The following is a 24,973-nucleotide window of genomic DNA, read 5'->3' as shown; positions in this document are numbered from 1 at the left end:
TACAAGAGCATTTTCAAAAATAAATAATAAGTATCGCAGTTTAAATCAATTGTAACTTTCGGAAGATTAGTATAAAATATTGTTTTCCTTAACATATCTAACAAATGTAATATTCCAGTGCAATATTATACTTTTTTATTTTGTATTGAGGTAATTATCAATACTCATAATAATGATTAAAAAATATATTTATATGTATAAAAAATATGCAAGTATAATACAAGTACACTACATTTTAATTAACAAGATATACCTATATTTATATATTTGGGATTGGTATTTTTGTTGTTGTTTGCTTAATTTTTGGTTCACTATTTGAGAAAAGGTGTATAATTTGCATTGTTGTTTTACTTGTTCAAACAACGTTTGTCTATGATATGTATACAGGAAAACGAGCTACGCCGTGTTTACGGAGATAACGGACATTTGAAAAACAAGGATGTTCCGTACACGATTGTGTTCCACCACACGAAAGTTTTCACTCCATAAAGTTATACCGGTAATGATAATGTCTGAAAGTTTTTAAGCGATGGGGACGGTCAGCGGAAACTATAATAGCTATTGTCCGTAATAACCAGCGTTTGTAAATTCAGCATTTTTCAAAAATTTATTTGCTTTCATTGTTAAAGCATTTTAATAAGAAACCAAAATGATGGTTAGGTTAATATAAAAGAGCGAATAAATCAATATAAATGTCTTTTGATTTCTAGGTATCTACTTTCATAAATTATAAACATTGCAAGTAAGTTTTTATAAAATAATATTCAAAACATAGATCTTCCACAAGCTATTCCATAAAAAAAAAACTTGATGGAATTTTTTAATAACTATGAATTTATATTAATTTAAATAAAGGAAAATAATAAAAAATAAATAAACTTAGAAATCACAGTTTTAAAGTTTATAGATATTATTTGTATAAACTAATATAGACAAAATTACCTAATATAAAAACCTATGGCAATAAGAATATTACATTAGGTAATTCTTACTTTGTGATATAACACTAAAGTACTTTTCACTGTGTGTCATGTTCTTATTTATCTTTTTTATTTTTTGTATTAGTAGTTACAGTTTCATTGACGATATATTACAAGGATGTCAGTATAATAGGTTGAAAAATACTTATTTGAAAATGATTTGAGTTTTTCACATAAAAAAAAAAAAAATAATAATAAAGAAATCAGTAACGTTCAGAGAATATTTTCATAGATTATATGAACCTATATTTTTATTTTTTTGTTAATCTATGTTTATATTTTTAGTTCTTACTTATCTAAACTTACACGTAAAAATATATTTTATAAACATTTAATTAATTTTTTAGGAAGATAACAATTTAAACTTTTTGACTTGTTTTATACAATTAATTTAGTTAAATTTCATAGTATAAAACTATTATTTTTAATTTAATTAACTGTATTTACCTATTATACAATCTACAAATTTAAGCTCAGATTAAATATCCAAAAATACTCAAAGAATATTATTAAACAATAAGAATGAGTGAGCTGGTATTTAATATATAAATTAAAAAAATTGGATGTATGTATTATATACTTATTTGAAATTAATTAAATTATTATTTTTATTTAAAAATCATTTACGGTGTCTATTTATTCAAAAACTGGTCGGTTAATTGAGTGTTGATTTTTATTTTCAAATATTATACTTAAATAAATCGAGTTAAAATTAGATTTAAAATCCTTGATAAATTTGTAAGCCATTTTTTAGTTTAAATACATGTATTTATCGCGGGTTAAAATAAAAGTTATAAATTACAAGTTGAGTTAAAATCACTTTGATGTTTTATTTATTTTATATTGTATAAAAAAGCACATGCAAATTATAAGCAATTTTAAATAAATATTTTAAAATAATGCTTATTGATCTACGTAAAATATTATTGAAAATATTAATTGAAGTAAGTTATTTTTTTTTTTATAATACAGTTATAAGTTATTAATACTTATAGTTATTAACTAATAATGTAACTTTTTTTTTTTAACGAAATGTATGCAATAAAATAAAATAGTAAATAAGTATTATGAAATGTACATTGATCAACTATAAATTCTCCGAGAATAAAATTGCTTTCTACTAAAAAATGAACTTAAATAATTAAATAAATATTTTGTTAATAAATTGTATTAATAATATTTATAAAAAAAAACTTTAGGAAAAGTAATCACTTAGGTATCAAATTCTAAATTTGTGTAAAATATAATAAATTTAATAATAGAGTTTAATTGAAATTTTTTTCACAAATATATTGAATTTACAATTTTAAAGTTTTAGAATAAAAGTTAAACGCAGTTAAGATAATTGAGTTATGTGTGTTTGTGCTGCGAAAAATGAAATAAATTATCATAAATACATACTTTAACCATTTCGTTATTGAGGTAAAAAATATTCACAGTAAGATTGTAGTATAGAATATTATGTAACAATTATTTCATACTTTAACAGTTTAAATATTTTTATTCAAATAAAGCACAATTATTTATAAAATAAAAACATATAAATAATCAAATTAAGGGGTTGAACTATTCATAATAATATTGATCATTAATACTGTATCAATTTTATATATATATATATATATATATTATATAGTAAGGTATTTTTAAGTGTAATAATGACTAGCTAAATATTATTATGTAATCTGGCAAAGCTGCAACTGAAAAAAAATGCCGGGGGAAGAGGTTCAACATTTTTTTAGTATAGATACTTACATATAACTCTGTATTATATTTTATATTCACCACTAAATGTTTCTACTATTAAAAATTCCGGAAGGAGTCCAAAACCATGACCCCCACTGTTTATACTCGTATATTTTCATAATATTTGCAATATTCCTATATTTTTCTATAGTTAAATTATAAATATAAAAACATTATAACGTAAAAAAGAAAATGCAATTATAATTTATCACTTAGTAATTACTAATTTATTTATTTAATATTGGAAGATCTAAGAGTTAAGTGTATAATTTGTACGTTTAATTGTATAGGAACTTGAATGTATATTTTTAAATTACATATATATTAAACAGGTTGTCGACAAATAGTTTGATGGCACTGCCATAAACATTGTAATAATTTCGGCATATTTTGTTTTTAATGCGTACTAAAATAAAATCGTATTTGTAGACAATTTAAATACCTATAAAATGTAAATTTTATTTCTATTTTCTAAGCATTTTATCAGTTCTTACAACTTTTAATATTTCAAGTTAATAATTTCTCGATAGTACATTTTTCTTTACTACCTTTAAACGTATTTCTATTTTTAATATTATTTATTTCTCTTAATTTTCAACTAAATTTATTCTTACTATTATTGGGTTACAAATTTTACTTAGTTCAAATAATATTTTATAATTTATAATGCAGTGTAAAACAGCGAAATAAGTTTTAGCAAGTGTTGGAACAATAAATATCTTACAATATTCGAAATTCAATCAAATATTGATAAACTTTAAACAAAAAATAAATTTAATCAGTTATTTTCTAAATATATTACACTGACCTAAGCATATTTTTTAGATTTCATTTAGTATTTGTTGAACGGTATGCCCCACATGGCTACATTGCAAAAAATTATTTAAACTGTGTAGTGTGTAAATATATAACATCAAACAGTAAATTAAGTAAAGTTTTATCATCAATGAATAATTTAAATTAAACTTTTTATTAAATTATTTTTATTCATTTCGATGTTTTTGTCGTATCAAAAACAAGTAATGTAATTATTATACGATTAAGCATAATACTAGTAATACTAATACGCAATAATGAATAAAACAACTTTTTTTAGTATTTTATAACAATTTTGCAGCTCAAAATATGTACATAAAAATCTAAATTTAATTAATTTTGAAATCAGTTATGATAAAAAAAATCTTTGCCCCATGTAATACAATAAAATTTTTATCCAAAAAAATGACGACCAATAATGGTTGGATTTTTGTGTATGCACAACAAGATTGCACGTAAATATCAAATATCATGTAAACGGAAAATATTACCTGGCATTATGGATACGGTTTTCAAAGCTCTCAGTACGCGAAACGTACGTAGCCCGGCTAGATTCCCGACGTCCATGCCGATGGTTGCATAGCCCGACGTGATGACGATGAAATCCAGCCAGTTCCATGGATTCCGTAAGTATGTATACTTATTTAGTATAAATCCCTTTGATATGGTTTTGATAACCATTTCGGCCGTATATATGGCCAAGAATATGTATCTGGAAAATAAATAAATAAAAATAAAGAATTATACAACTCCGATAAATCACGTTTGTTTTAATGGCCTTGAGCAATAGTGACCCAATAAAAAATATTTGAGATAGCATTTCACACAAATAAAATAGTAGAAATATAAATGTCGAATATTTCCATAAACATTCGTTTTAAATGCGGTTTGCATTCCGAGTTTTGTTTTATGGGTAATCGGCGATTTTTTTTATTTATGAAAAATCCAGACGTAATTTCTTGTCAGAAACTCGACGTTATTTTTGCCCTTTACTTTTACCTAAATATAAAACAACTTTGCACTGTTGTACATAACTTGAAGTATATGTATACATTTTCCGCATCCCTTAACTCTCAGCTTAAATACAAACTGTGACGCGAAGGGGAAAATTCTCTACTGTTTGGTTGTTTCGCAGATATTTCAAAAGGTGGTTAGAATACTTTTTAACCTCTATATTTAACTTTAAACATTACGATTTATAATAATCTTAAATATTATTAAGAAACATAATTTATTTTAAACTTATTCGTTGATTAATTGTTTTAAAATGAAAAACCAAAATATTGTATACCTACTTAAAGAGAAACATTTTTAAAACTAATCCATATATAAACTAAATTAACATAAACATTTTTTATAGTACCTAATTGACTCCGTCGTTTTCTGTCAGCAAATATATAATTTAACTTTTTTAATTACACGAGATTTAGTTTTTAAACAAAACAATAGTAATCAAAAATGATTCGTTATTTTCTACGTCAAACTAAATATTTAAGGGTTCAACATTTGTTAACGAATTATACTAATTTAAGTTTTAAAGTGACAATCAACGCATCAATTTCGATACAATTATTATTAGTGGTTTAGTACATAAATTAGTTACAATTACACTTTATTTCTATTTCTTTCAACACTTTTGTATAGTTTTTTCTAACGCTTAGGAAAATGTATTGAATAAATATCAAAGAATGACCTCTTCAAAGTATCAACCAGATTAGATTTTCGGTCGATATACATATATATATATAAATACTACCACTTAAAACTTTTAAAGAACTTCTTCCGTCAATTAAATGTGTACAAAAAAATATAGAAAAAAAAATTTTAGTAAAGCCATTACATTTCTTATTTAACTCAAAATCTAAAATGGAAGAACTATTCATTTTTTATTATTTATATGTTACTAAATTAAAATGAGCGCAAAAATATCTATTATCGCCCAGCCGTATTATAATTATTGTTTTTGTATGTTACAATTTTGTACAAACTTGTTAATATTTTCAACTCAACATTTCAACCAATACTTAATGCTTACGTCTTAAAAGACCTCACATTTTTGCCTGTCGATTATAAATTGTCGTTTCCATCTGCTTTCACAGTAGTTGACACATTTTATTTGTTGATATTATTGTTTTAACGTTAGTTTTAAACTTAAACCCAGAGAGGCGATATTGTCTTACACACGTCGATTTAATGGCATTCAACTAATTAAATATTTAATTATGTCGATTAGAAACTAGTATGTATTATGCATAAGTACAAATAATGTGTTCACCGTCAAAGTGACATATTGCATTTACTCGTAGGAAATGTAACATTAATTATTATTGGTTAAATTTGATTTCAGACCTATGAATTACGATTAGAAACCATATATATATATATATACTTAATATGAGCGATATTTTAGATATAGAGTAGGTGCACTAGATTAACTTTTGAAACGAAATGTCTGCATTATGTTTAACATGTAATTTTTAACCTCAATTGCATTTATATTCTAGTTATTTAGTTATTTATTTCTCTAAATTTTAACCCTCAGATGCTACAACGATCAGGCATTTAAATTAATACACGGTACATCTACTAATGTTTTCAATAAATGTCGAATGTTTAATTATAATAAAACTCATTTAAATGTATTTATCGAGACAAAAAAAAAGTAGTTAACTTGATAATTTTTTTGTATTTAAATAGTAGTATTATATCATCAAAATCAATTTTATCTAGTACAGATTTATTTCGAGAATTAAATAGTTTTTGTATTATTTAAAAAAAAAAAAACATTAACTTTATCAGATATGTGTACGTAATATATATTTATATTCTAGAAATTGTAATACCTACTACATTATGTTAACTTACTGAACGTTTCGTACATTTATAAAGTATTATAAAATACTTAAGTTGATGTAGTAAAACAATTTAAATATAATAGTGGAAAATTTAAGTACACTACTGTCATATGTCGATTTTCCTGTGTTTTGTATATACATTTTTCTAGTTACAATATAAATATAAGCGTGTTTACATTAATAATAAATAATAATATTATATTAATGATCACACGGCGTCTTATATAGGCAATTCAGATACACTAAGATCGTATCCTCTTTTCGGCTATACCTATTAAAAAATATAATATGGTTTGTTAAAAATTAAAATATATTTAAGTACCTAATAAATATAATAATATGATTATATAACACGATTAGAATATACAATTACTCAACTTTAAATAACTGAGAATGAGATTATATTCAATAGGTATCATCTGCTTTTATTGGCAAAATTGAAGTTTAAATTAAAATGTAAACAGTATTTATTTTAAGCTTCAAATCGTGTTTATAATAAAAACGATTATCCTAACTTCCTACAAATTTGTCCCACACTTTTATTTTATATATTATTTATAAAGTATTAAATAGTATAATAGACCACTTGCAATATAATCTGTAAATTATTTAAATTGTCACAATAATGTATGTGTATAACATTTCTTATAATAATATTATGATTTAGCCTAGTAAATATTATTCCATTTATTTACATTTTTGTTATGTTTGTTAAATTTAAAGAAGCAAACTATATTTTTTCATGGTAAATAAAATAAAACAAACGTACACGTTTTTGAGAAAACGATTATCCAACTATTTACCAAATAGTAAAATATTTTTGGTGTGAAGCAACAGTAAAATGTTACAGTCTATATTATTTTTTTGAGGTAAATAAGAAGGCGCGTACTTAATACATACGTATATACTCTTTTTATTCACACGTGGCGTATGCATAAATCTATATTGTTAACTGTAACTCTACACGGTACATACGCATTATAATAATAAAATACCGCTAGTATGAATAATAAACATTAATCTACTAATACCGTTGTTGTCAGTTGTGGATACTTGACGACAATTATTTATGACAAGCAAAATACATTATGCAATATAATATGATATATAAATCTATTTATGCAAGGTGTTTATTTTAATACATAACACTCATTGTTATCATACAGTCTATAATTTAAAATTAATTTGATAAAAATCAAATTTCATTTGAAGGGGAGAGGGGTGATTATTTAACTAATTTTTTGACAACAGATCGTGTTTTACATCAATGTTCAAAAATTAATGTTATTATATGAAATTGTTTAATTATAAATAAAAAAAAATGTTCAATTAAAATAGATTCTTATATTATTATCTATAATCATTTAATAGTAAAAATATGAGTTAAGACACATTATAATCAATACTATTATGTATTTTATTGTATTTTTTTTAATGATCAGTCTGATGGTAATCAAAACATAATATCTTTTATGTTCGTTATTAATCAAAAGAAATTAATTCGTTAAACAATAAAACCCTCGGTGATGAATATAACATAAATAATAAAAATTAATCATATTATATATGTAATAATAATTTATAATATTATATTATAAAAACGCAAAAAAATTAAATTAAGAGTGTTATAGTATATAAATAATCACCATTTATAGTTGTAATATCTGTATTTAGGTAAAAGTTAATAAGGTTATATAAAACCATTATTTTTTATTTTTTTGATTGGAGTCATAAAAGCTTCGCTGTGTAGAATCTTGAATAGAACTCCCTTGCCTTTAAAATTGTATAGTAAAAATTAAATGTAAGAAGATCTTTTACAATAATAATTTGTTTTATAGCTTTTGGTTTTTATACTGCATATGAAACTCTTGTTACCGTGGTTACCATTAACATTAATAATTATATAAAAATATTATTTTACAATATCTGCCGTCCTAGAATCCAACAAGTATTATATTGTTTTCAATATTTAATAGGTAATACAAGTTTCTATTGGCATTGGAATTGATTAAACCATTGCCTATTGTTCTGTATATCTACTGTATTTCATATCATAACATCCCGTATTTATCATATATTGTTTAGATATGTTTAGGGTTTGGTAAAATGTCAATTTGAATATAATATTAAATTAATAGTCAAGAATCAAAACAATATTAACTATAGCTAATGGATTGTATTTCATTTTATATTCGTGAAATACGCGTATCGAAATACTAGGGATGTATATTAGGTATCATTCTACATAAATTATTTTTGTAACCTTTATTTTATTATTTGTAATATACTATATCAGAGTTATGGATAAATTTCAATTTTAAAACAACTAAATAGGTTTTCGATTTACAAAGGGGATATTTTCCCAAAGAAGTTAAAATGTATCATTCTAATAATATATCAACATAATGGTCTACAATAATAAATCTATAAAAAAAAAAAAAATGATTCAACAATATCCTCGGTTGTATTTATAGTAATAAAGTAATTGCACTAATTTCTAAACTTATATATTATTCCATATAGACAGCGCATTGGCGTATTACGTATTTAAATCGCCGATTATACTATAAGGAACAATACGGATACAGTCTTAACCTTCCTGCGTCTAAGGAAAAAACATCTTTCGACAATTTTTAGTATAGGACTCACATCGCACCCACACACAGGCAAAGTGAATACATGTGCTCACATCGACTTAATATATATATACAAAATACATATAACGACTATAATCAGTTTCCCGTCGGCATGAAAGGGTATAGTCAAGCAGCGTCAAATGTATGTCTCGGTTGCCGTTTATAATGCTTTCTTTTGTGTTCCAAACAGTTCTTTGGTGAAAAATTCACTCTTAAGCGAACAACGTTGCATGAAAGTGAGAGAAAAAAGAAGGAAGCATTTCTATATTATTGTTCAATGAATGTTCAAAAGCCCTCCAAGATAATTATCTTTCTTGCAGGTCGTATTATGACGTTTACTAGAGGAACTGGTATAAATGGTATATTATTATATATATTAAATATATATATACATAATATGTGTATGACATTTAGTTAATCTTGAACAACCTCTCCAATTGTCCACCATACAGTATAGTACACTATTTTCCGATAAATTGTTCGAAAGTATGGCGGAACGTTTATGATTATGATGATAGGTAATTGCAGAACACTTTTTTTTTTATTATAGTAACAATTTTAGAAAAAAAAATCAATAGGAAGTGTAAAAAAAAAAAAATAAGAAGTATAGATAACTACCTTTTAAAATTGTAATTTGTGATTTTAAATCAAAATATAATACTATATAATATGTTTGAGGTAAAATATTGATTGAAAGTTGTGTACACAATTTTATGGACAAGCAATCTCCCTTAACCAAGCTCTGTTCGTTAAAAATTCTTTTATTACCTACAAAATATTATAATGGCTAAAAATATTTAAATGTATCTTTTATCAAGAGAGTAAATGAAGCTATAAACTAACACCCTGCAGACTCAGAATCCGATTATAGATTTAATTCTAGTTTTTTTTTTCAACTTGCATGTTATTTTAATTACTGACTACAAAAATATCACAATAGCTTTTTTTCTAAATGAAAAATGATTGCAGAGCATTATTTTTTCAATCAACTTCTGGACATTATAGTAAACGCAGTGTTAATTATGTTTGATTAATTAATCATGTTATCAATGTAATTACATTTATAGAAGTAATAGTAATAGGAATTGATGTTTTCTTAGTCGTATACATATTGTAAGCGAATTTCTACTTAAATACTTACTATCTATTAATTCACAAAATATTTTACGTTACTCAGAATTTAAATAAACTAATAATATACCTATAAGTAATAACGAAAGTGCCGTTTTGTATGAATGACGATTGATGGTTTTATAGTTGCCACAGTCATGTGTGTACTGTTTTCTCGAAAGTATGACGTAACAAATTTGTTAAAGTATAAATAAATACTCTTAAAATGTACAATGTCACTTATCAGTATATTTGCAAATTGAATAATAATAACGCATGCATTATACTAGCTACAGAGCGTAGTATCTAACTATTGCAGTGCCTTTATTTATTTCAGCTTTGTTATTATTTATAAATATTAATTTCATAAGATATTCATACATATTAATTGCATATATCATATACAGTTCTTGATAAATAACTATCACAATATAAATAAGAGCATAATAATCCATGGTTTTAGTGATTTTAAGCAACATAAACCAACCGAATTTAAATTTAATTATTATTCAAAAATCTTATCTACACTACACACAATTGAATATTTTTTATTTCATATTCCAGAGATTGACAGATATTCTACTATTTTAATTTTAATTTAAAAATATAATTATACATTTATTCAAATAACCCAACCCAGCGATAAACGATTTAAATATTAAAACATATGTTATTTAATACTATTATATTGTAGTTAAAATTATTTAAATAAGTTAAACTTTATTAAAATCATTTTTATTGGTGATTGATTTTAGTATGTTGTGAAGCTTGGATTATTTTCAAAGTGAATTGAATTGTGAAACAATTTCTATATTAGTTTTGTTACCATTTGAAATATGTGATGTATTTGCTATATGACATTTAACGAGTTAATGTATCTCGAAATCACATGTTTTCAAGTTCTAAAAAAGTTTAAATAAAAGTTTATCGAAATTTTCAATTCGTGAAGAAGAACCATTCATTTTTATTGTATACGTAGTTTTTTAATATAGCATATATTTTATTTAAGTGTTCAAAATATATTTAAAATTAAAACTTTTTATTTCATAGTTGTTAAGCGTTACAACATTAAGCATTAACTAAAACTAGACATATGATTTATAATCTATAAACTATTTCAAATAGAAAAATAATTTTAAGATCATTATTTAATACTTTAAGAATAAGTATATTAGCTGTTAGTTACATTATTATGGTTTATTTCTCAGAAATTGTTATGATGAAATAATAATCTTGTAAAATAGCAGTTAATATTGATTTTTTTTTTAATATTAAATAATTTAAGCAAATTAATATAAAAAAAGATAATTTCAGAATATAAATTACATATTTTTTTTATTTCTTTATCAATAGTATGATTAAGAAAAATAATATTTAAATTTGATAGAATCTTTATTGATTACCATCGGGTAAAATTAAGAGTTATTAGATATAGAAAATGGTATATTTATATGCATTAAAAAATAAATTAAATAATAGCATGAAATATGAAAATCAATAATCATCAAATAGATACAATTTCTGTTTTGCTATTATTGTATCACTCGCATTCCACAGAAAGAACAAATACACGATTGATACTTGAATACATAATATATTTTGCAAATATATGATTACAATAATATGCAAACTATATTCAAAGATATTCTATACCCTAAAACGATACGCCACATAACATTATTTTGTACATGACAATTTTTTTTTCTAGAATTTCCATTAAATAACGATATAAAGTTTCAAATATTATGTAAACAACAATGTTGAATATTTCATGATTTAAAATGCATTATTATTTTTTTTAATTAGTTTCATTAAATTAAATGTTTGAAAAAACATGGTAGATTTTTAACAGACGTGGGAGGGGGTTACAAATAAAATATCATTTACGATTTATTATATGTAATCAAATATATTATACGAGTAATCTTTTTAATTATTACACGCAATATTATAGACATCAACATCTAAACAGTGCAATAGATTTGATCTGTAACATCATATGTGTAAATAGTTAAACAGTGTGCCCTTGTAATTTAAATTTAGAAATATAAACTGAATGTCTTTAATTATGTTATTTGAGTAAATTAGTGTAGATTACAATTAACAAGTGATCTATTTTTAGATATAAAGTTTAAAACGGTTATTGATTAATTTATTTGCTTCTGTCCAAAAAAAGTATCCCCACTGGAATAGTGGGAACATTTTGGTGAATTGAACTGATTTATTTTATATTATCTTTCTTATACTTTATTATTTTCTCTATAAATCAGTATATAAATATATAGAATTTCAAAAATTGATGTTTTTAAAATCCTTTTATTAGTTTTATCAATTTTGCTTAGGCCCTATGTATTTTTCTTTAGACATTCTCAGTCAATTACGTTGTTCTCAGTAACCTGACACTTGGTACATTTACTTATCTAGTATGGCAATATACAATCTATTAAATCTTCAGTCTTTTGGTGAAGTGCATCCTATTATCAAAACTACTTCCCTAAGAGAGCTTAAAATTGAAACACTAACTCATTTGTGGTAATAATATGATACAACAGTTATGTCCTCTATCGCTTAAACCACAGAATGAAACAGCATTCGAGTATCAACTCGATAACGATCATAATTATTTATTTAAAAAATCATAATAATAGAATTTTTATTATTTCATAATATTTATAATTATTGATTATAATAATTTATCTACCCAGCCATCATTAATGTATGGATTTCTACCTTTTCTTTGTAAAATAAAAATTAAAGTATTAATAGTTAATATGAGAATATTGAAATATTAAAATTAAAATCTAAAGAATACTTTTTTTTATAAAATGTTTAATTTCAATTATAAAAATTATAAAAATAAAATAATTTTTCCTAAATTATAATGATATTAAAAACAATAGGTAGCACTGAAAATAAACTTGTATTTCATTTAGGAAATCATTGGATTACATGTTCAAAGATTCATATTTTTAATTAGTTTTAATAACTAAACAATATACATATTATTATTTAGATATTATAAAAAACACTTAAATTACGGGAAAATTAAATTTTAAGTATTATAAATAATCCAGACATCGAGTTCTATCTATAAAGGGATACGAATCAAGAGTGAACTAATAAATAATTTTAAAAAGACACTTTATTATGAAGTGTATATTATTAAAAAAACCTAAGATCAATATATGCATATATTGTTTTATATAACACTAAAAAATATTATACTTTATATGGATCAATATTAACTTATCTTACATTTTTTTAACATTATACTTAGCCACCCAGAATAAGTGAATTAAAAAAAAAAAATTCGTATTATATATGTAGTTTTAGCCTTTTAAAATAATAAGCAATCAGAATTACTTGTCGAACAAAATAGTGTTAAGTTAAAGTAATAAAAAATAATTCAACATACGTGATACACGAAAATAATATAATAGCTACGTGTGTTAAGTAAACCTTATATAATTTCGATCGTAGGCAATCAGTTAAGTTATAACCTTTTATGCATTTGCATGTCAGTAACTTCACGTGTTTGGCACTTGTTCGATGTCGTCACACGTCGCTAAATCGAAAATATCACCCAATTTACAGTAAAACGACAAGCGTTATATAGGTCACAAGGTAAATAAACATTCGTATTCTCTATTCATACTTTTAGTAGCAACTACGTTAGGTAACATTATATTACTGCAATAGCATTTTTTATGTAAATAGACACGAATTAATGAAAACATTTTGTTTAAAAAGTTAATTTCATAAAAAGAAATCAACTTCGATACACTTTCAAATATAACTTTAAAATTTAGTCTGGCAATAAAATTAGACAACCTACAATAGGCTACACAGTCACATTAAACGTAATCAAAATAAAAAGAATTACTCTGTACTATAATACAGTAATTTAGCCAAACGGTGTGAACTGTTATTTTCGATATTATAGCTTTAAGTAATAATTAATCTAAATATCTTGAAAATATTATTGTGCATATACAATAATAATATATGATTACGAAATTTCAAATCTCTACGATTGTTATTACTTTAATGACGGAATGTAGTTTACAATAAAGTGTTTCTAGGAAAATTAGTATTTTTCGTTTATCGTAAAGATTAGAACTACATATGCCTCTAAAAATATTGCCAAGTTATTTTAAATACTTTTAGAATTCTGTAAGGGAAACTAATAAAGATTTACGAAAAACATTGTAGTACATTTTTTAAAACTATTAAAATAAACAATTAAAATATTTTCAATTTGTATTGCTCAAAATGGTATGATATTTAATAAGTAATGATAGATGCAATAAATAAAATACACATAACAGTGAAACTAATGCATTAATCGTTCCCATAATAATCAAAAATAAATAATATTTTTAAAAGTATTGAATGATTATTGCTTAAGCATTTTAACAATTTGATCGGTGTTAATTTTTTATGAACACAGTTTTTATATTACTACTCATATAATGTATTAAATATAAGATTAATCCAATGAACTGTGATTATATTGATTTTAAGCTCAAAATATTTGTTAAGATTTAATATAAAAATAAACGTAAATTGTAGTGATATTTCACTACATTTAACTATTAGAAAAGTGCAATATAAAAATTTAATTATATATATTATAATTAATAATTATTTTAACTAATATAAAAATTCTAACTTGATTTACCTGCCTAATTATATGTTACTAAATGTTGTATGTTTACCAAAATGTTACTCGAATAATAATAATAATAAATGTAAATATAATTTAATATTAAACAAATATAATACTTACTCAGCTTCTTCAACTGAATCTGTTTTGGCTAGGAAGACACAATTGAGCAATATAGTGGTCATAACCACATAGTCGAATATTTGATTAGTAGAAATGTATATGCACAGTTGCCGAAACGAGTTCCAAGGGGAAAACATAAAGAAAGACTGGGTGGCTGTGAAACGGTGTATATAATTCTTCCGAAATCTTTTGGATACCACGCAAAAGGTCTGGAAAAATAAAAAAATAAAAATGATAATAATAATGAAATAATAATTCATATATAATACACATACAATTATTACTGCAGTAACAATTTACAATTTATACTTTATATTGGAATTTTTGTATTTATTACGGTAGATAACTTCGCTCAATGGCAGGGTACTTTTCGTGTGCATATTAAGAGGGGGAGATTTAATGTTTATACCAAAAAACACCCTAACCAAATAATAAATAACACAAACTACAAAATACTAAATGGAGATTTACTCATTTGTTATTGTTACCAAATACCAAACATTACATTGGTACAGACTGAATATTAATCATATCATATGTTATCAAACAATGAACATTATATTTTGTATAATGTTACGCCACTATTTTAAATTCCACGTTCAAAATAATTATCACACTGATTATATCTTAATAATTAATGTATTTCAGTTAAATAAATTTAACTTAATCATAATAGGCTCGTTGAAAAGCTTATAACGACGTAGTTTTATCTTGTGTTCACTATAGTCGTGATTCAAATATTAAAATTATCATATAAATTTATATTTCAATGTTTGATACCAAAATAATAAAACGTAAAAATATCAGTAAGCATCTACTCAACTGTTGAACCGTGACTCCGGTTAACTGATCAATATTCTTCTCGCGCAGTATTTAGAAATAATAATGTTCCAGGACTATTATATTAGGAAATCCTTAAAGAAAATTATAGTTAATAAAACATTCTTATACATTTTTTGGAACATTCTAGATTCCAAATGATGTCAGTCATATAGAATTTGAATAGTTGTATATCTTAAAACACAATAATGCGAATGATATGCAAGTACAAGTAGTATAATAAATAATATATAATATAACTGCATCATGTAACTGCTGAATATTCGAGATTGTCGAAAAATCTCTTTTATAATATTATATTTTGGACAGTTTCATAAACATATAGGTAAGTAGCTACTTATATTATATTTAGCTAAAACTTAAATAACGATATCAGAACTCAGCTTACGAATTTGGAGGTTAGGTCAAGTAAGCGATCATTTATGTAGGACTGTAGTGATTTAGTTATGCTATACAGTCATATACTGTGCAATGTGTATGTAAAACAGTTAACAATGGTATATAATAAACACCACCTGATATCTAACTGCCAACGTATATACTCGAGACGCATATGAGTCTATTCAAGCATAAGGCGTACAACTCTGGAGCATCACGGTTTTCCCGGTCGATTTTTCGTAATTTAAACACACATTATTTGCATAAGCCTGCATCAGGATAGAAATGATAAATTGAACAGAAAAAAAAGCAAGATATAAAATTTAAATAAATCTATACGAATGATAAAAAATTAATATACACCACAGGATCATAAATTTCTTAAATTTTAGAGTAACCTGTGTAAATATGGCATTCCAAATATTTATGTCATCCTTAGGCCATTTGTTGTCACTGCTATAATTAGTTATATCCAAGTACCACTAGCGCAAGGGGGTCGGTGTTAAAGGAACATTCTTTAATCCCTGTTTTAACCCTAATTTGTCCTAATTCGTCATACGCGTTAGTTGAGTTTACGATTATCCCGTGACATTTCATCATTATTTATCATATACAACTGTAGTAACATACAAACATATCAAAAATATATTAATAGGATAAGAAAAATAATTTCAACTAGCCTTTTTAGATTCATCTAACCATCTAAGACTTTTTACATTAATTACGTTTATGAATATTGTAATTATTTATATATATTTTTATATTAAAAAAACTTTCAGCATCTTAGTTTAAGATGATTGTAAACCAAAACTATATGTAGTTGATAAATTTAAATATTTCTAAAAACGAATTATTTTTTAAATTTGTAAAATTGTCATGTTAATTAATTTAAAATTAATAAGGACAATACAATGTAATTGTTTTATTTTAAAAGGAAAAATGATCAAAATTGATTAATTCAAAAACTATAAATCGTCATAAATTACGGTAAAATTTAGTTGAAACCTACCAAAAGCGCCTTAAATACTTTACCGCCTGTGGATATACTATAATTTACGTTCTCCTAACTTTTAATATAGCCCACCCGATGTTTTAATATACATTTTGTATTACATAAGTATTAAATGTTCAAACTTTAATACAACTAATTAAGAATATAAAGAAATAAAAATGAGAAACGGGAGTGTATTGGTCATTGTGGAGTAGGTCATGGAGTTTTATAACAATGATAAATGATAAATACATAATGCAGTTTGAATATAATTTGGATATTTAGTTCGTTCAAATTTGATAAAGATTTTACTTAAATGATTAATTAATTAAAGTTATTCTTTGATTTTCTAGATATTTTCGAAAACTACTGGCAAATTGGAAAAATTATTGAATTATTGACAAACTGAATACGTATCTACATTTAACAATATAAATTTTTTTTTTTACTTTTAATATTTCTCCAAAATATTTGATTAAAAAAAATACTTGACAAATGGATTATAATAGCACCAAAATCTCATTTATTCCAAACAAAATTTAAAATTAATAAATATGTAAAAATATATTAAATAGTGCATTTATCTTTATAAATTGTTCTGAAACAATAAAAAAAAAATAACAAAAATGTATTACTTCGGCAATTACTTTACGGAATCATTGATTAGATATGTATTGCGCGGATGATTGAAGCAGCATCATTGGTTAGCCTGTTTTTCAAAGTTTTAAGTTATAAAAAAAAATAACTATGATAATAACAAGATAATATAACACCAGCACAAGTGCTCTCTCAAGAGTAAAATAATACGATTTTATAATGAATATTTACTTAATTATAGCAATACACATTTAATTATATTCTTGAAAACAATTGTATATACTATATATCATAGGATTAATATCAACGATATTACTTTTGTCTAAGTGAGACTGCTCCAGTGATAATTTATAATAATACTTTTGTTAATATTGCATTTTAAGTTTTATTGTTATATAATTAAATCGTATTATTAAACTCAAAATTGTTTTTATAGATATTTTTTCTACGACTACTATTAATTGACCAAAAATAAATTGATACAATTTCTTTGATTATAATATAGTTACTACAATGTATTTTATTGAAAATTTTTTAATATAAAAAATAGAATATTTATTATTATTGCAGTATGACTGTTAAACTCAAAATTTCCAAACTTAGAATTTATAGAATTTATGATAGATCAAATTATATTCAAAACTTTATTATTTTTAAACGTGTATCATTGTCAAATTAAGTTTTTTAATATAATAACCAATTCACTCCTCATATTACCTAACGTTTTTTGTTTTGTTTTGATAACAGTCAATGAACTGCTTAAGTCTAACAGACAGTAACAGTGAAAGAAATAATGTCATAACAGACATAATCTACAATCAATATATTTTTTTATTAACTTATAACTAACTATATATAATTAGATACAAGAAACAATATTACTTTAATATTTATTAGTGAAACAATTATTATTGTAAATTATTTTAATATTAAATTTCTAACTGACAAGGAATAATAAATTCCTATAGAATACAAAATTCTTTAATTTAATTAGTAAAACAAATTAGACAGTTTTATCAAGGTGTGTATTCGTTTTTCATTATTTCATTATGATTCACTGTAATTTAAAAAAAGATTTCGAGTAATGCTCATTTTTTTACAAATAAAATCATATTTTTTATAATATGCTTAATACTAAATTAAATTATAATACAACATTTCTGTTGTAGGTCATTTACGCACAACCTATATGGTGGTTATCAGAGATTAAAAAAATAAACAAGACTGTTTAGTGTATATTATATAATACACGTGGTATCGGGAAAAACAAATATTTTCTCGTTTTAGAGTCTAATCCAAACAATAATAGTAAATATAATTATTACCTAATGATCTGTAGAAGAAGATGACCCTTATAAGTCGAGTTAGTATTGTTATTAATATTTCATTGAAATCATTTCAAAAGGGAGGTTTTGAATGTTAATTGCCAAAACTTTTGACCTACCCTCTTGAATCGTAAATTCTACAAACAACTTTGCCAGTGCACCGTTCCATTGTGCTACTGCTGGACTCCTAGACGACCGTGTCATGCACAAGTACAATAGCCAAATAATATTCTGCACCTTTAGGTTAACGACTTGTGAAATTCCACAAATCATAAGCGCTTCTCGATTGGATGGATGGATAAATAGAATTCCGTTCTAGATGCCAAAGTGCTTAGCTAGTTGGGCAATTTTATTGAGAATACTGATATAATTATAACAATATTATCTACACTCTATTGTACTTAATTTTTTTTTTTTTAAATATATCAATTATCCAATTCCAATAAGTTTTAAAATCGTGGTACAATCATTAAAATATGGTTAATATATGTTGTATTGTTTTAACATGCAATAGTACTACTCAAATTCAAATTGATCTTGGCTTGTAAAAATAATATTTTAATTTTAATCGAATATATATCTAATATACCAATTATTTACCTATTAAATTCTTAGTAAAACTATCATTTATAAATGCTTCAGTCTCATCAAAATATAATTATTTTTATATTTTGCAAAAGAGTGTATTTAATTAAGTAAAAATGAACATTTATTGTGAAATACATAAACATCCAAGTACGTTAACCTTAATAAGACATGCCATTTATTGAATAGTGTCATCGGTTTATAAGTGTGATAAAGTGAGTATACCTTAATTTGTTCCGCTAATGGGGAAGTATTAGTTTTCAAGAGACGGCGATGGATAAGAAATCATCCCTGAGGGTAGAGGATGTATCAAATAAGGTGCAATATTTCATTGTGCGTCATGACTCATGAGTAAATTTCAATTCAAAAACAAAGATAAGTACAATAAATTAAATATTAACACGATGAGTAAATTATCTATGACTTAAATAATAAAACTCACAAGGATAAAATATTACTATGCATTTTCAATAAATAAAGTACAATAATACTTACTAAAAATATATAATTCCTTTAAACATAAAATTATTATAAAATAAAATCACGCGTCATATAGTTTTTAATTGTTAGTATAAAACTATAAATATAATATGCAAGCTAGTGCATAGTAATAATAAATAACGATTAACTTACGTCTGGTATCAAAACAATACACGAAATACAATTATTTAAAATGTATTCCCATAATATTTTTTCACTGTTTTTCATTATGTACAATTTATTATCATATATTGAAAAAGAAACTTATTTTTATTATTATTATAAAACATTAAATATCTTCTATTTTATATAATAGAAATATTATACTATTATATAAACATATTATTTTAAATAAAAAAACCTTTAAATAATTAAAAATAATGTTTGAAATAATTATTATACTGACAAAGTTTTTCAAAGATTAGTATTAAATATCTAAAATCTTCAAATAAAATAAATAAAATAGTTAACAACATATTCGTTGAAATATATATTATGTGTCATTCAGTTTATTCAAAATATCCGGGGCACGTATTTAATATGAAAGATAGATACGCAGAATATTAAAAAATATAACAAAATAACAAAAGAAAAGAGTACACTGCAAACAGCACAACTCGCTTATTCAATATTTTGTTATACAGTTAATCCATATAAATTGGAGAAAAACGCATAAAATAAATTTCATTTTTCAAAAAAAAAAAAAAAAAGCTATACTCTCAAAATGTACATAATATCATGTACAATTCGTGTCTGAACCAGAAATCAACAGTCTTCCTAATTTGAATTTGAATAAATTTCATAAACAACTCGAATAACCCAGAAAACATTAACATGCGATTATTCATTATGTTAATAAATGAAACGGAGTGGCGGGAGAATGTTGTGTGCAGTTGACCTACACACAAAAAAAAAAAACTAAGTTTTCCTTCGTCCCCTTAATAGTGGCACATTTTCGTGTTCAGTTATCACGAATGATATCTGAAACGACATAGGGTCGACTTTTTTTCACCTCGTATATTATACATATATATATATATATATATATATGTATACATTAATATAAAATTAAAAACAAAATGTTAAAATTAATATAACCCCAGGCGCGTTATATAGACTTATAGTAAAACCACAAGTTGTCGTTGGTTTATTTTGGTATGATTAAAATTAGCAACAAAAACTACCCAAGTTTTTTCTATGTTTAATAAATAACGAAAAGTCGGACGTGAGAATAAGATGTATTAGACTTTAAAATCACTCAATTAACTTCGCTCTCAATGGTGTAAGATATTGTAGTTGAGTTTTTTTTTTCATATTGATTTTATGTTCTGTATTAAATATTCGAAACACTAGAGAAAATAAAATAAAACAGAAAAATACAAATGTATAACAAAATGTATACGGAAAAAACCAGTGGTAAAATAACTGTAAAATAAACAATTTAAATAAACCCAACACTCTTTTATGATTATTTATTAATTGTTTAGTTAGCACAACGATTGGGGACATTTTTTCAATTTAATGACAGTTATTGTTTTAATCTAACACATAACTGCAATCTGATAAATCCCATATAGGAATTTTATAGAAAATAAATTAATTGACAGTGATAAAATTAAAAAACGTCGTTTATTAAAGGATATTAATAAAATAAATGATCATTGATTAGCTAATAAAAACTTCGCTATGTACGGCAACATGTCTACATCAATATTTCGGGTGTTCTAACATTTTTTATATTGAGTTGAATTAATTTTTTTTTATAAATATTTTCAAAAAATAAAATGATTATGAAAAATAATTACCATTGACAATTATATAATATTATACCAAATTTAAACGTTATAGAATATTATATTATGACAAAATTTATAAAGATATGATACAAGAAGTGAAATTTAAACAGTTTAAATAATACGTAGAATAAGCGAACTTTTGTTGTTAAGTCGCCTATAAAATATTTATATAGATAAATTCATCAATATATTAATTGATGAATCGAATATAGAAATGGAATAAGCAACAATTGAAGCTGAATATCTACTAAATACTTTTATAAATTGATAAGTATACATTTTTACTCAAAGAAAAATTTATCAATAATCAATTAATTTATCCCATTTATATTACCTATTCAAAGAAATATAAAACCACTAGAAGATTAAGTGTAAACATTAATAATATAAATCGAGCAAACTATAAAAAAATGTATTTATTTTGATGTATATTTTACAAATCAATCTTTAAAATCACGGTAAGAGCATTATTTCTATGACTAAACTATTATTATTTAGTTTAAATTTAATTACATACGTACATAAAATGTGACTCTAAAATAATATTAGATAAAATCAAATGATTCCTTAATTGTTTTCATATTATTTTTATTTTACCTGTGTTTTAACCTAGACACACCAACAAAATAAAAAATAAATACAACACCTACAAAATGTTTTTATATACCTATACGAAAGAAAAATACTATATTTTTCTATGCTTGTTAAAAAAATCTTTATTTTTCTTTTACTAATATTCATATAATTTAACTCAAAATAAGTGATATTTTTAACAGTTAATGTAAACAAAAATATCTATCACAATTGTTTACTATAATTAATTATAACAGCTATTGAATTTTTAGTTAAAAATATTAAAATAAAAAAAAAAAATAATATATACAAAATAATACATTAAATCAGTAATAAAATGTGGCAAATAACAACTTAAATCAAACCATATATTACATTTTTAAGCATTAATAATTAAAATTTAAAAATCGTTATTTTTCGTTGACATGTCCAATTTTACTAATATTTAAACTTAAACGTGTCTAAAAATATGCAAATGAATTTTTTATACATTAAATTATTTGTAAAAACCATTGTATAAAATTTAAAAATTGTTTGCCTTTAAAAAAAATATAAGAAACAAATCGAAATCATTATTTGGCAATTAGGTATCACTATACTGTACAAAAGTAATCAAGTGCACTGTGATATTGAGTTTATTGCAGTAACAGATATGTACAATTTTAATTAAATGATTAATCATTGAATAAAAAAAAAACAATCCTGATTGGAAACGTTCTAGAAATCTAAACCTCGGCCTTTGCTATTATATACTATTATAGTAACCTACTTTAATATTTACAAATATTTTTGAATTACTTTATGATAGCTAAAATCGATTTTATGATTCTAAAAATGTAAGCTAATTACGAAGAACCTGTAATAAATTTTCAGTAATTATCAATATTTTTATATATATAAAAAAAAAAAAACTAAAATATTAAACATTTCAAATATCTAAAATAGCGTAAAAAGAATTTACATTTTTATTAAAACCATAACAAGTATAAACAATTATTTATAAACATTTGGTAAAATTATACCATCTTTAGTTATTTGCTTTTAAATTTCAACAAAATTGATTTTAACAAAAACTAGTTATGTACAAACATCGTCAATTTTCTCAATTTTGTTATTTTCAATTATAAAGAAAAACGCTAGGAATTTTTTGCTTGTGAACACACATATTATAACTTTGGAACAGTTTCATATCAAAAAAACTATTTAAGTTAAAGATTGAAATATATTATTACTCTGAAAGTTGGTGATAGACACATAAAGCACACACATATTTCATAATCAATAGGTATTCCAACCTATTCATCACTACACTAACAAACTTAATTTAACATTTCATCTTACATTATTACAGATAATATAATTGAAATTAAACTAATGATGTTACATTAAGTTGAAATATTTAATTTATGGTAATCATTGATAAGTAAAAAAACCTAGATTCTTATAGTTAAATTATATTATTAAAGTTTATAAAGTTTAGTTCTATAATGTAAAATTGATTAATTAGTAATAAACTTTAACTATTAACTTACTACGATTGACTTACTGCCAACTACTTTATTTACAAAAACAGTAGAACATTCATTCATTAAATTTGTCAAAAGATGTCAATTAAAATCGTGGATTATTGCTATTAAGACATTAAAATAATTTATTAAAATTTGATAAAGAAAAAAAAGTAATAATCAAAACAAATCATACCTTATAAAAGCCAATGAAAACTTAATTATAGTCCACGACTAATTTCACTTAGCTATTTATAATCTAAATTATATTATATTCAATTTTTAAATAAAAGTTTCATGAATATCATATTTTTTAATTCATACAATTGTACGATTCATCTGTACATTTTAATAAATATATTACATCCCTTAATGTTTAAACAAAAGTAAAATAATTTTTTTACACAATACTTGTTATAATAAATTGTATTAAATATTTAATTATTATACTGAAGTATTTAATAATATTTATTATTATGTTATAATCAAGAACGAAATGGTTAACAATTTTATGTTGGTCAAATGTATTTAGGTAAAAAATACATAATGTAGTATTATTCACTCTCTCTTTTATATTAATAATAATAAATATAAAGCAATTATTATACTATTATTATTTTTATGATTGATCTGAGAAGAACTTTCAAATACAAATTGAATATTATAATTTACTATTAATTATTATATATTATGAAAAAAAAAACAAAAAAATATAAAAATAATAACACAAAAATATAGCCAGTATTTTTTCACGCTTTTTTCAAATTCTAAAAAAGAGAAATATTTATTTTGTTTATTATAATTTGTTTTCTCGGTTATAGTGAAATAAATATATCATCAATAAATACAAATATATAAAATAGTCATAAAGAATTAAATTTCAAACGAAATGTCAAAAAACTAATACTACTCAGTTTTATTAAACATATAAAAAAAAACAATTAAAAGCATAGCTCCAAATGAAAAATAAA

The 24,973-nt window shown here is 23.2% G+C and overlaps 1 protein-coding gene across 3 annotated transcripts in view; it reads right to left on the bottom strand.

The window, feature by feature from the left end:
- LOC113554549 (sodium channel protein 60E-like) overlaps nucleotides 1–24,973 on the bottom strand; it is a 105,393-nt gene that overhangs the window by 60,932 nt on the left and 19,488 nt on the right. For all 3 annotated transcript variants that reach the window (XM_026958434.1, XM_026958436.1, XM_026958435.1), the window contains 2 exons: nucleotides 14,933–15,141; nucleotides 4,034–4,254 (listed from right to left, as the gene is read on the bottom strand). In XM_026958434.1, the coding sequence (XP_026814235.1) occupies nucleotides 4,034–4,254; nucleotides 14,933–15,141 (430 nt within the window). The remainder of the gene's footprint in view (nucleotides 1–4,033; nucleotides 4,255–14,932; nucleotides 15,142–24,973) is intronic.

This window comes from Rhopalosiphum maidis, chromosome 2, assembly GCF_003676215.2.
Source record: "Rhopalosiphum maidis isolate BTI-1 chromosome 2, ASM367621v3, whole genome shotgun sequence".
Lineage (NCBI taxonomy): Eukaryota > Metazoa > Arthropoda > Insecta > Hemiptera > Aphididae > Rhopalosiphum > Rhopalosiphum maidis.
Note: the sequence above shows the minus strand (reverse complement) of the source record. Positions and strands in the feature narration are given on the sequence as shown.